Genomic DNA, 13,840 nt, shown 5'->3' on the forward strand with positions numbered 1-13,840 from the left:
AATTGACTTTGATTACATTACACAGATATACTTATACTATTGTACGATACATTAGAACTACTATATCCTTTATTATATTCTTCAATATAATCGGGATCAGTTAAGTAGTATATTTGATGACAATGGAATTTCTTGGTATAATTATTTGGCATTTAAACTACATGGAACTCACAAATGTTATCTTTTGAATATTGTCCAGTTGATGATCATCCATCTGAAATCTTGCCTACAATTTCTGCTAGGGCATCAGAAAGACATCTTTTCCTGGACAGAGAATAATCAATAATTAGTTGTGACTTGGTAGTCAATTGATTGATTGAATAGAGTAATAAAAGATTTTAACTTTTTATGATGATAGAAAACCATGTCAGATGGTTGAAATGTTTGTTCAAAAAAATGTATAAGAGATAAAAGATAAAATTTTCATTTTTAAGTATTTTTTTCTCAAGTATAAGATAATGACTCTTTTAGTAAATAGCTTTATATCAGAAACAAGCAGCTGGGCCTTAAGATATACCAAAACCAAAGCACTTCTAGTGTATTTTTAGGATTTGGGATTTTTTTTTGGAGGTTCTTGGGCTTATTTTCATTTCATTAATAAAATAACTTTGCTTATTGTGCAACTTTTAAACAATTAAAAATAAATGTTGATCTTTGAGAAATGTTTGATCTTGGGGATTTAAAAGACAAAGCAGTACAAGTTATTTTTAAAAAAAACATTCATCAGAAATTTAGCCAATGAATAAATTGAATAATTTTAATAGTTGAAGCAGAGTAAAGTCAAAGATTCCACGTATTCAGTTGTCTCATCGTTGATGAATATCATTTAACTTAAAGATGACTGACGTCATCGGCGAGACAACGTCGATGTGTTACATATATGTTCAGAAAATTGACCGGGATGCGAGCGCAGGACAATTGGACTAAATTACATCCAAGCACGCGCCGAGTCTTTGAGAGCTCTTCAAAAAGCAATTGGACCATGTGTATGATTCATTTGATCGACGGTTAACGCTTTAAGAGAACTTGAAAGTCAGAATTTCGTTATTACAATGATTGATTTTAAAAATTCCATATTCATGATATATGAGAGCAAACAGAAGTTTCATGCACATTCTCTAGTGATTTGTGAGGCAAAAAAGGGTGAGCAAGTGATTACGAGCAATGCCAGAGACTTTATTATGTGCCCGTATATACATATAATATATGTTGAGTAAGCCGCGGGCTAAGTATCTACCTCTACACCATAATGTATGCATCAGCTCATGAGCGAAAGAGAAAGAATTTTCCCTCGCGGCTTCTTACCACCACTTATCGCTGAAATACTTACAATTACGAAAAAAATCTGCTACGCTAAAGGTCCTACAGTGGACCCCTCTTTTATTGTGCTGCGGGCAAACTGCGAATTTTCAAGACCTAATTTCAGCAACAGACACGCAGACTTGATCCTTGCAACATGGCCTGGGGGATGGACATCTGATGATGACTGAGAATATTATTAGGTTGTTGCAAAAATTTTTATGATACTACATTTGAGCATTGCAGCACCTTTGGAATTTATTGATTCCATACGACTTAATATGAATTATTATTGTCCACAATTTGCCATAAAGTGACTGGTTGTATTGAAATCCAGTGATCTCTGTCTGATTTTCAAGGCTATTTTCGAATACTCGTTCTTGTAGAGCTCCAATATTAATAGATTTTAAAAGCTTATTTATTCCATGACTTAAAGTGTCTTTAGTCAAATTGTGATTGATTATGTTTGACATTGATGATGTTGATTAAAATATTTATCAACTACTTATTATAACTCATAGTACTATTGACAAATATTTTTTGATGGTCTTTAAGAAGATTAACTTTTATTCATCACTGTTGGTCAATTTTATCTGATGAAGAAATCAAAAATAAGCAAAGATTTACAGCTAAATCCTCAAGACACAAACAGTGTTTATGAGTAAATTAAGTTTGTACGGTTGATCGATGAACTCAAAAATTGAAAATTAAATTTTCTGCTCTGATTTGCTGGGGAATAGTTGAAGTAAAAAAGTTCCCACACTGGTGAAATAAGCAAATAATAAATCTAGGATAGAAAAAATAAACCTACACATAAGAAACACTGAAGAAAGAATAAATACAAAATTTCTACAGATATAACGATATAACTTCTGAGATTGAAAATGCTTGAGAATGACCTCGGATTGCTGCTGAAACCAAGCGAAATGATTGAATCAATTAGCATTTCTCGCTACAGTCAATATCACATCGTCTGAATCGTGTGGCCAGTTTGATTCCCAGGATGAGCTTCACTGATAAAACAAACCTACAAAGGGGCTGCCAAGAATTGAAGGTACTTCATACTTATGTTGATGAAGAATAGAACTTAATTAATGTATTATTATATTACATGATGCCCATATAACCGCTTTAATTCTGTAATATTCATGAATTTTTATAAAGTCTGGTTTACTTTACTTCATATCCTCATTAAAGTATTAAAGCCATTAACTTACGCTTCTGTAGAGAAGGTTTCTTTGTTTATGTAACCTGGAGTGCATTCAGGTGGGTTTTCATCATACTGAGATATCCCAAGTAGCTTCATTGCTTCTCTATATTGATCCAGAGTAATTGCATCTGATTGGCCTTGATCAAAGCTTGAAAAAATACCATTGATGTGCCTGAAATTGATAATTAAATTTTATTTTATGTATTAAAATAATTGAAGTATTAATTATCATTTATTTAAATATATTATTACAGATAATAACAGGTTAATTGTGTAAAAAGTACGGAGGTTGATTGAATTATTATTAAAACTTTAATTGGTTTATTTAATTATGCAAACTCGTTTTGATTATCGAAAGTGTTTTTAAATAAATATATCATAGTAATAAATAAACTATTTTCAATTATAAAACTTGTAGAATTAATGAGAAATTTTTCCAAGAAAAAAGAAGAGAGATTTATATAATCAATTGGCTATTTGGTAATCAAAATATCGTTTGAGAGAAAAAAAAATATTCTGTAGGTACGTGGAGCTTGGTAGGGAAAGGTCTGGCGATGCTTGAAAGAAGGAATAGGGACACAGGTTGAAGAGCAGAGAGACAATTTGTTGGCGAACCCTTTGATTATAGGTGCAGATTTAAAGCAAGGACCAATAACAAGATGTGGATCTGAACAACAGCTGATTTATTATCATTATTACGGTTTCTCTGTCCGTCAGTAAATATCTTATTCAATTTTATTTCATAAAAATAATTTTATTATGTTTTATTTTGACTTGAAAAAATTATCAAGTAAACTTGATCATGATTGTTGGTGCTTTGAAAGGTTTTTGCTTACAGCCATTACCAAGCAAAGAGAAATATTCAACTTCAGATCGCGTAATCCGTAAAACGAGCAAAGAGAAGCTCGCAACAAGACTAAATGACCGGCGGCTAAGTTTCAAATTATTGGCCAACTCCACCGTGACTTTGCCACTCCACAGTGGGTCTTCGTAGTAATTTCTTCAATTCCATTCGTCACGAGTCTGTGGGATTTTATTGCCGAGCCACAAAATGAAATTCCGTGAGCTCGGTGACGAAGTGTGCCTGTGTTTATACTAATAATCAACGTTCACTAACAACAAATGAGAAATAATTATAATGAATTATACCACAATCTTGAAAATGTGTTGCTCACTAACCCCATCATTGGTAATAAATAAAATAGTAATTTTACGGAAAGAAACAGATAAATTATTTTACCTGTCAGTGAAAATAAGCGGTGGATTTCCAAGACCATGTTTGAAGAACATACATTTCTCAAGCAGATCTCCAAGATACTCAATAGGGTCATCAGGCTCATCAACCAATAAATGGGAGATTAAAAAGTTTGTCAGCTCATAAATTTTGCGTTTTCTTAAGTAGTCTTCGGCTTGCTGATGAGCATTAGAAGTAAGCTGGAAAAAAAACAAAATTAAATTCAGTTTGATTTATTTACAAATTAAATTTTGTTTTTATATTTTCATGCTTCAAATTGTAACATAAATTATATTTTTTTATTTTCTGCTAATGCGGGTTATAAATATGTGCTCTTAAAAAAATTATTGTTTTCCTAGTATTGTAATTGTATTTTCTAAAGATAAGTGACAAAGAAAAATGTCTTCTTCATTACACAATACTTGTCCCTTATAATAAACTCTATATATCTTTCTAAATAACGATGTGAGTCATTTACATCATACAAAAAATTCTAGGAGCTATGTAATCAATTTATACCAACATCTAAAAATGATATTTAATTTTCATTCTTTGCTAACAAATAAAAATTTTAGTCACTAGTATTTCTGATCTTACTCAATTCTACATATTTCTGAACGAGTAACAAAAAATTGGTAATAAAAATCCAATAAGTGACCGGTGCATTATCTTAATGGTGGTTCAGGTGGAATGCAAAAAAACAAAAAGAATGGAAAGTAATACGATTGCGTGCAGTGCATTAGCTGGTTGTTGTAGTCTGGTATTTGAAAAATGCACTGATTTAAAGCTACACTTTTCCTTAATTTCAAGAAATACTAATAACAGTTTTGGTGTCGTGATCCATTGAATGAACGGTAAATGAGAGTGAAGAATGGAAACAAAGGAAAAAATAAGATTCATAGCTCCAAAATAGCAGTTAGCCTGGAGCACTTTGCGGGGGCTGTATAAATTACGTTTAAACGTTCTGAATTCTTGAAAAATGAGGCTGATTCATCGAAGATCGGGATAATCACAGCAGAAACTGACGACCTTCTCTTGATGGGAGTGGATAATGGCGGGGGTGCCGGAGGCTTAGCTTGGAGGACTAAGAATTTATCTATCGACATTCTTTTGAGGCTCCAAAGGTGTCTTCTTTGATGCTTTCTCACTTGCTCTCTACCGCAGAACAAGTGTGCGACCGGGTCTTCTAAAATTCTTACAAGCATCTTCCGTGTTCCAGCATCACCTTAAGAGTCATTACTCTCCTATTTAGTAGTGGTTATCCAGAGGAGAAACCTCGATCATCGAATGAATAATGTTTACTGTAGCTACGCGAATGGATGACGCTGGTTAGGGGAACATTCGAATATCTTCTTGCTAAGTAATGTGCCTTGAAGCATGGAATCGTTGAGGGTCGTAGGCTTCTTGGATTGTTAGTACCGTAATGTCTCTCATCAACTGCTTACACCAAGTACCGTGGGTATATGTTACGTATAACACACGGTGCTTCCTTCTCCTCCCTGAGAGTTTTTTAAGTGAAGAACGAGGTATATGTGTACTCTATGATTAGCAGACAGCATTGCTTAAGCATCACACTACTCTTTTATTATCTCTGCGAAATAATAGCACCCACGAAAGCAAGATGATCGATAGCTGCTTGGTGAAATATTGCTTAAGAAAAAAAGGGAAAGTTTATGGTGGTTTATGTAAAGATATGATCATCAAGTTCATTATTTTTTAATGCATTAAAATTATTATAAAAAAGAGTTGAAAAGTAATTTGATTTTCTCACTTGGATAAATAAAAGTAAACTTTTAGTTTAATTATTTCCCTTGAACAAAAAAGTCCATAAAAATAGATTGAATAATTAATTGTTTTTACTTCATCAGCTTTTAAAACGCAATATATTTTTTTGTGACCTTCACTAAATCTTCAACTTGTTTTTAACAAAGACTTGGTGATATTTGACCAGAAGCTGTGTCAAATGGAGGGATATTCAGAAAACTTTTATCCCAAATAATGTATGATGCTTCTGAATGTTAGCTAAAGCTTGATGCGTATGATGTAGAGGACGTACCCTTGGTTTGCAAAGTCGAGGGTCACATGGAGGGACTTTGGCCACGTGTCATCCACGCGAGAGGGGCAAGTCCCCATGTATGAACTCGACAGGAGTCGGATATGACGCTCACAGACCGTGGGAAATGATTGTTATATAGTCTGCTATCAAGAGATATAAACTTGTGCGCCCTGGCGTGACGTTTCAAAGACCTTCGAATGGTGTTTTATGCTCGATGCTTACAGATTGTCATGCTCCAGTGTTTTTAAAATCTTAAGAGGGACATCAATTAGGGTTAAGAAAATGTTGAGAAGTAATTAGAGACACTTTAGACGAGATAAAATATTTTCAAACTCGAGAAAATGTGTTAAATTAATTACATATATTTAATTTTTCTATGAAAACTGATGTATCTCATAAAGAACGGTACTTTTTAAACTATATACCAGCCACGCGGCCACTACCGGGGGGAGTTATTATTAAACGTTACATTAAAACACCATGCACGCGATGGTAACTCCCTTATGATGACGCTCCAAAGTGTCTCGTAAACCTAATGTATTTATGCCTGTGGGAAACTTGGAAGTTTCACAGACTATCATAGTCATAATAAACAAAGAAGGAGGGAAACAGTGTTTGCCCTTTTTCCCTTAGGATCTTATTATTGCTTGTCATAACCTACTTACTGAGTTAGCATAAAAGTGTACTTGAAAAACTCTAGGGTAGTAGCACAGAGTTTGATTAATGTGCTTATTACTTCGGTCTGATGTATATTCAAATTCTTGCGTGGGAGATTGAGAAAAAATCAAGTGCCACAGGCTTTTAAATAGCAAAAAAGTCACTAACTTTTTTATTTTAGAATACTACTTCGTGTTTAGGAAAAAATTAAAATTCAACTAAATATAATTTTTATTCATGAAGACTAGCATATTTATGATAAAGAAAATTATATAATGCTTTTTATGAGACAAATTTTTTACTGATTTAAAAATTTATTTTTCTGTCAAAATAAGTAATTAGAGGTATAGATGTATTTCTAAACTGTCAATTAAATTAATGCTTTAGTTGTTGAAAAATATTTTTCCAGTAAAAACTATTAGAAAGATATATTTCTTACTTTGGAAGAAGAATTACTTTTAATAACCTGGCTGGTCTCACTTGAATTCAAAGAGTGTTTCAATACACTCGGAGAGTCTTCCATGCAATTTGGAGCCTCAGGCGGTGCTTTTGACTTGTCCTGGCCGCTAACTTCCTGGCCACTCATTATATTCCTTTCTATTGACCACGAGGGGTTACCGAGGTTCAGCCTTTTCACGTTTTCAATAAAAAGACAAAACACTGTATTTGTTTGCGGCATTTGTTTTGTGGATTTAACACAAAAATCCGTGTTAGACGGAAGGATTTTGCATTAGTGCTGAAAGAAAGTATTAGTCTTTCTAGTAAGGAGATGAAATAAATGCTTGGTATTTTACTCTTTTTTTTTTTAAATCTCGCTTGGACCCTGCTTCCAACATCCGAACCGGTCGACTCCCGCTTGTCCTCCATCTTCGGCTGATCAAGAGCAAAGAAATGCAATCCTGAACGTTGCCAAGATTTTCCAAGAAACCTTTCCAACCCTTCTTATACGTCCTTAAAAGGTCCATGCCTTCCTTGCCAAGTGGACTTGAAGGTCTCAAGCCGTCTAGGGCCAATGATGAGCTTTTAAAAAAACACTTGCGTACGATTGGAGTAAAAAATCTTGCACAATCTGCTGCATAAAATCATCTGTAGCTTGTTATTTGCAAAGCAGAGAAGGGTAATCATTTATTTTTGTTGATATTATGTGAAGAATTTTTTTCTGTATTAAATAATAAAATTTATAAATAGAACAGCTAATCAATATCCAGCATCAATGAGTACTTTGCAATCTTTTTATCAAAAGGGAAAAAAAAAGTGTTATAAATTTACTATGCACCGGAAACGGTTTAATTATTCCTTTTGATCTTAGCATAAAAAGGTATTTCTTGATAGGAAAATAAGATTCTTGATAAAAATATCATTGATAACTGTGCAAATCATCACCAGCATGATCGTTATCCTAAAAAAGGACCAACAGAAAACGGTACATAATCAAGGTGATTATTTTTTTCATGCTTGGATACTGTGAATAGAAGTCAGAGACCAGAGGGCCGATTGTAGGAACTCAAGAGAAATAAATGAATAAGAAATATATACGCCCTATATGCTACAGAGAATAAAGTAGAAAAGAAATAAAACAGAGCGGCAGAGGACGATCGAGATTCGAAAGTCGATGTGGCTGATACTTGAACCGATAAATCAGACGCGCGCGTGCGACACACCGAAGGTTACTTCTTCCATCCTTAGCGAGTGTGTGCACGAGCGAAAATGGTGAGTCAATGTCCAAGCTGGAAGAGAGAGAAAGCATAAATATTAATGTCGATGCGTTGACAAAGAATAAAATACCGCCTCTTTACTATCTTTGTTGCTTGGCTTTGCTTTTCTTTTTTTTTTTGCTTCATGACTTTTATGGAAATGCTTCATCTAGTCTGATCACATTCAGGCAGATTGGACATTCCACTGATTACATGAGACATGGATGGTCTGATCAACCGGCTTGCTAAACAGATTTCATGTAATTTAGCGCAATTTTTATGGGAATTAATCTTGGATTTTATACTTGAAGGAGCTTTTTTGCTGATGAAAAATAACCGATAAGAATAATACAGTTAATTGCATTTTTGTAAGAACTGGTTCCAACTTGTTGAAAAAAATGTCACATGTCCTTAACGATTAAAATTAAAAGGAAAAAAAAATATTCCAAATAATTTGACCATTTGTGTTCATGTGTTAACTGATCAACTATTTTACGTAATTTTTTATTACTTCATGACATGAAATATGTTTCTGTATAGGAAATGAGATTTATTTTAATAGAATGTAGACATTGATCTAAGGAATCATAAGTATAGCAGATTATAACCCAACCCTGATGGAAAAATTTCTAGGAAAAATAGTGGATTATCGTTGATAAATTTCAGAATTATTCAGATTAGTTCTAAATAAGCTGATCAAATTATGAGCAAAATGTGAAGGTTTTCAAATGATTCGAAATTTTAATAAGATTACAAATAAAATTCCTATTTTATTATTAAATAAATTTTTTTCTGAATAAGAAATCAAAAATTCTGAATTAAAAAACAAGATTTCTTTTCATAAACCCTAGATCCAACTCTGGATCAGAAAATTCTTCCATCCATCATCGGAAAAATGTGAAAGAAATTCTACGAAGTTGAATTATTATTATGCATTTCTCTTGATGTTGAAGCGAATGCACTCTGAATTCGGGTTGACATCAATCGGTAGTGACTGGATTCCAGGGAGAAATAATTGTCGTTGTCCATGGATCGGTTGTGGTGTAGCCAAGTAATCAAGACAGTGTCATCTGAGCGTTGTTACGCTTGAGAGGAAAGTTTTTTATCCAGTAATGTCAAACTGTTGAGTGCACTCTCGATCTTTGTTGCTATCTCATTTTCTTTCTCTTATCGAGAGTATGTCGTTTGCCTCTTCCATCTCGAAACATAAGTGGCGAGGGAGCACTTTTGTTCTACCGTTATACTTGCCGGCCATAAGAGAGCCAGGGTCATTATCTTTATCAATCTCTGCCTGAATGTTCACCAGCTTCAACATTCGTGACCATTTTTGGCTGAGGACGGGTTTACGGAAGAAGAAGAAGGACCGTATGTATGCGATCTGGTCAAGTAGTCTCCAGTTAGATGATGCTTTACATTTTAACTGACTCGTCCTCGGTGGCTTTTGCTTCTTCTTTCTTTTACAACTGGTTACTTTAACCAGATACTTAAAAGCCGCACGCGCTTCTCGTCGTTGGATATACCATTTTGTTAGCTTTTAATGCTATCAAGACATGGAAATGCAAATATGACTAGTACTTTAGATATTGTAGTTTATTTATGAATCTATTACGTTTATCAAAATGTCAGAAAGAACTTTTTCTATTTTGTCGTAAAAGATTTAATTTAACTTTTAGATTTAAAAATCATAAAAAGATGCTGTAAAGAGATTCTAAAGTAGCCAATGGCCTTGACTGTATCACCAGTACTCACTTAAGTGAATACATATATAGTTTAAAGTGGTCTGATTGACAAAAACCACCCTGGAGTTTAAAGTTTCCATTTTTTATCTTTTATCTTAAGAGTGCTTTCACCATTACTTATATTTCATTATCATCATTAGGGTTTAGGTTCAAATTCCTGACAAAGAAATTACGAAAGTTCTTTATCTTTAAAAGAAAAACCTATTAGTACCAATCCTTACTTTGTTAATACTTTCTAAGTTGTGACTCAGGGCACGACACCTTACCCAATATCTCCACCAATATCTAGACCAGTGTCCCACCTTTCTTTCTTAACAAAATTACCAATGGTGGGGGACTTAAAACCCACTAATCGTGAAAGATGGTTCGGACTTTTTCACGCGTCAGCAGGATATCTGGATAAGTAAGAGACTATGGCCAATGGAAATAAAAGATCTGAGTCATAAATAAAATGAAATTAAATCATTCATGTTGTTTATATATTAATTCTGAAGGTCTCAAATGTTTATTCCTTTCTATTCAAAGTCATTTGATTGTGAAAAAAAAATTATACAGGGGCACAAAATCTCAGCTTGAAACCTGAGTCCTGAGCATACAATCCTGAGAATGCTTTTTCTGTTGCTATGTTATTTTTTACGACTGACCTTACGAGTTTGGAGCGTCGTAGGGGTTCTGGAAAATACACATACCAGGGATGTTAGCTTGTAAGAACATTTCAATATTCTTAGGTACCAAATTAATGGTTTTTTAGTTGATAAAAATATTTCAAGTGTCAAAAGACAGATCATAGAGTTTAGTTTTTATTTTTTTTCTCAAGACTTAATAATAAAAATATTTTTATAAAATTGGATATTTCCTTAGTTTTGGAGTGAAATGAATACTTTTTGAGAAAAAAAAAACGAAAATTGAATTCCTAAAGAATTTTTTTGCTAATGAGTATCTTCATCAGCAAAAGACACCGCTAGAGCATCAAAGTATAGGGGTTAGAACATTCTTGTAAAGAATAAAGGAGCTCCAAAGCAAAAATGATCGTAAAAGAAGGCGCCAATCTTGGCGTTATGACCGGGGTCTCTTGAGTAATGTGGCAATGTTTGGCGAGACGACCCGCAAAACGTGACCAGAAGACCTAAAAATCCAACTTTTCACTTTGTCTTTTGGATGCTGGGTCTTTATTCTCCAGAATGAGTTGAACTTGACGCATTTTTGCGGTTGAAACAAACACTCTCAAATCTTGACTACTCTGATGCGAGGCATCTTAACAAGCAGTTAGATATATAAAACTATAGCCTCATGACGTACAAATCATCTCCTCCTTGATCTTTTTTTTCGTTTCGCTCATTCATTCATCCGGCGTTTTATATACAACCAGTATGAGTATATACACGCGGGTCATTCTCGTACTCCCGCTTTCACATCCGGCGTCCTGAGACGTTATGTTCTTGCGTCACAACACAACTGATGTGTTCACTTTGCAGTCGGCAATATTTTTTAATGTCCCGACACTTGGGGAAAAAATTGGCAGAGAGGGAATTATTGTGATGAGGTCAAAAAACTTAAATTAGACTTTATTTTTTAAGCTCTAGAGATCTAGAGTCATTTAAAATGGTATTTAAAGGGTTTCCAGATGTAAACAGGTGTTATGTTGATGATTAATTAGACCAGCTGGATTTTCAATCAAAAAGTAACCCGGAACTGATAGAGTTTAAGGCAATAAATATTTCATACCAAGACGAGGATCAGATGACACAGAATTTTTTATTATCTTTGATCTTATTCTGCTCCTTATTTGGTAGAATTTTTTAAAACCAGGCCATCACCTAGGGCTATTATACATCAAACTGATATATTACGAAGCATCAGGGGCGATGATATACTTTGATAAGAAAATTGGTCTTTGATTGGTATATAGTTAGTGGACTAGAGTTTTAACAACAATAACGGTATGAGTGCACAAGAGATGATGAAGAAGAGGAAATGTTTGAAAAACAAGCAAGAATTTACCTCCTAGAATCTTCACCGCAGACTCTGCACACGTGTTTCATGGTTCAGATTCTAAGATGCCGGACCTACGTGGACCTTTTTTGCTACCAACGTCATTCTTAAGATGCGAGTAATGCTTTAGTTTCTTCTCTTTAACTCCCTAGACAACATGTTTTTGCTTAACGACTTGGCAAAGACACGAAAATGAGTGTTAAAGAACTCTCAAGATTGTCAAGATTACCAGATTTTTTTTCATTTATTTAACTTTATATTATTTATGTTATTTCTTCATATTACTTTATAGTTTTGTTGATTTATTTTCTCAAATGCATATTTTGTATGCTATTCTCATTGGCATTTCCTGAATGCTAAGACTTATCAGTAGTCATCACATGTATTTCCTATCATTTTCATGCTACATGATAGGAATACGACCTTCTGATAAAAATAAGAAACATAAAACATCAAGAAATATATTTATTTAGAAAAAGTTATGGTAATTATATATAAATAATGAATGTGATTATTTAGTTGCAATTTGCAAAGGTATTTTAGCGAAGGTGGAGTTAAAAGCAATCTTACATTTCCTGAAATCTACAAGTTTGATCATTAGGGATGGAGTGCTAATGGCTCAACTGGAAACAACGTTTCTTTGTTAAACAAATCCAGCGACTTTGAAGTGTTGTAAACATAAGAATTTCTCATGGTTATAAAACACTTTATTTCTAGCTATAATAATTTTTTGGTTACTGGTTTGCAGTTATTACTTACTTCCACCTTTCAAATTTACATTATTAGCTACTCCAAAAAAGAAATAAACATTTTTACAACTCTCTTTTCCATTCATCTTCTCTCTAGTGCTCTAAAATGGTTACTTTTCAATTTTAATAACAATAAAATGATAAAAATTAATAATTTTAACTTTTAGTGGCATATGTTATTCAAGTTCTGTCCATGAAAACTAAAATAGAAATTTTTTATCAGCAAAAAATCCCATCAAATAAAATGTCAAAGTGTTTTTTTTTTTTTACAAGTTCATATCTTTTTTTTCAAACATCAAAAAGATGCTGTAACCGTTCTTTTACCTATTTTTTCAGCACTTCTTTGAAACTAAATACAGATAAAAGTTTCGAGTAGCATCAAAAAAAGGCATCCTAAGTGATAAAAAAGTAGTAAAACTAAAATTGTGAGAATTTAAAATTCTTTGATAGCTTTTTTTTGGGGAAAAATAAAGCAATCAAAGTTAAATAAAACAGTGAAAAACCAGAAGCTGAAGGTTTCTTGAAAGAAACATAAATATTTTCAAAAAGCCATGAGCAAGAAGTCTATGTCATATACAAATAAGGTCTAGTTTGTATAACCGAAGGATTGATAAATAAAAATTTTGCGGGGTAGAAATGGGATCTTGAAGGTAGCTGTTCGATGGAGCTGAGAAAACGTAACACGAGACTCGACAGCAGTTAACTTCGCTCGACTAATTTGTGAAATTTAATCAACTGCGTTAGAGCGTGTACGTCGTTCTATACTTGATGGATCTTTCTGTATGCTTATGCGCAAATTCGATACGCCACGTGCGGGGGGTGGTCCATTTTCATGGTACTGACAACATTCAAAAGAAGATCAAACAGTGAAAGGCCAATCATTTATCTATCTACTGTACCGGAAATGCACTGCTATTTATTGATTATGCATGAAAAAATTATCTGTATCTATTGAGCCGTGAGCATTCAACCGTATAAATTCTACTGGTGACATAAAAGAGGTCCCGGATGGAAATAACATATAGGATTGGTAATTAGATGCTAATCGTGAGGACAACGATCTCATTCCATGTCTCATACAGTTCCGGTTCAAGCCCACGTTTCTACCAGTAATACGGAAATGATAGCTGAATTGCATTTATTAATTACTCATATTTATGAGTTTGATTCCAAGAAGTCATGTAAGTATTTTCATATTAATAATAATCGA

The 13,840-nt window shown here is 33.5% G+C and overlaps 1 protein-coding gene across 2 annotated transcripts; it reads right to left on the bottom strand.

Annotated features, from left to right (window-relative positions):
• Positions 1-8: 8 nt before the first annotated feature.
• On the bottom strand, positions 9-7,160 carry LOC118066887 (uncharacterized). Of its 2 annotated transcripts, none has more exons than XM_035083277.1 (4): positions 6,896-7,160; positions 3,750-3,943; positions 2,517-2,681; positions 9-264 (listed from the first exon to the last, which is right to left on the bottom strand). In XM_035083277.1, the coding sequence occupies exons 1-4, from the start codon at positions 7,133-7,135 to the stop codon at positions 207-209; spliced, it is 657 nt and encodes a 218-aa protein (XP_034939168.1). In that variant the 5' UTR covers positions 7,136-7,160; the 3' UTR covers positions 9-206. The 2 variants fall into 2 exon arrangements, with proteins under 2 accessions (XP_034939168.1, XP_034939169.1); XM_035083278.1 differs by lacking the exon at positions 9-264 and adding an exon at positions 2,133-2,436.
• Between the last annotated feature and the right edge of the window lie 6,680 nt (positions 7,161-13,840).

This window comes from Chelonus insularis, unplaced genomic scaffold, assembly GCF_013357705.1.
Source record: "Chelonus insularis isolate UGA/USDA-ARS -01 unplaced genomic scaffold, ASM1335770v1 contig_358_pilon, whole genome shotgun sequence".
NCBI lineage: Eukaryota > Metazoa > Arthropoda > Insecta > Hymenoptera > Braconidae > Chelonus > Chelonus insularis.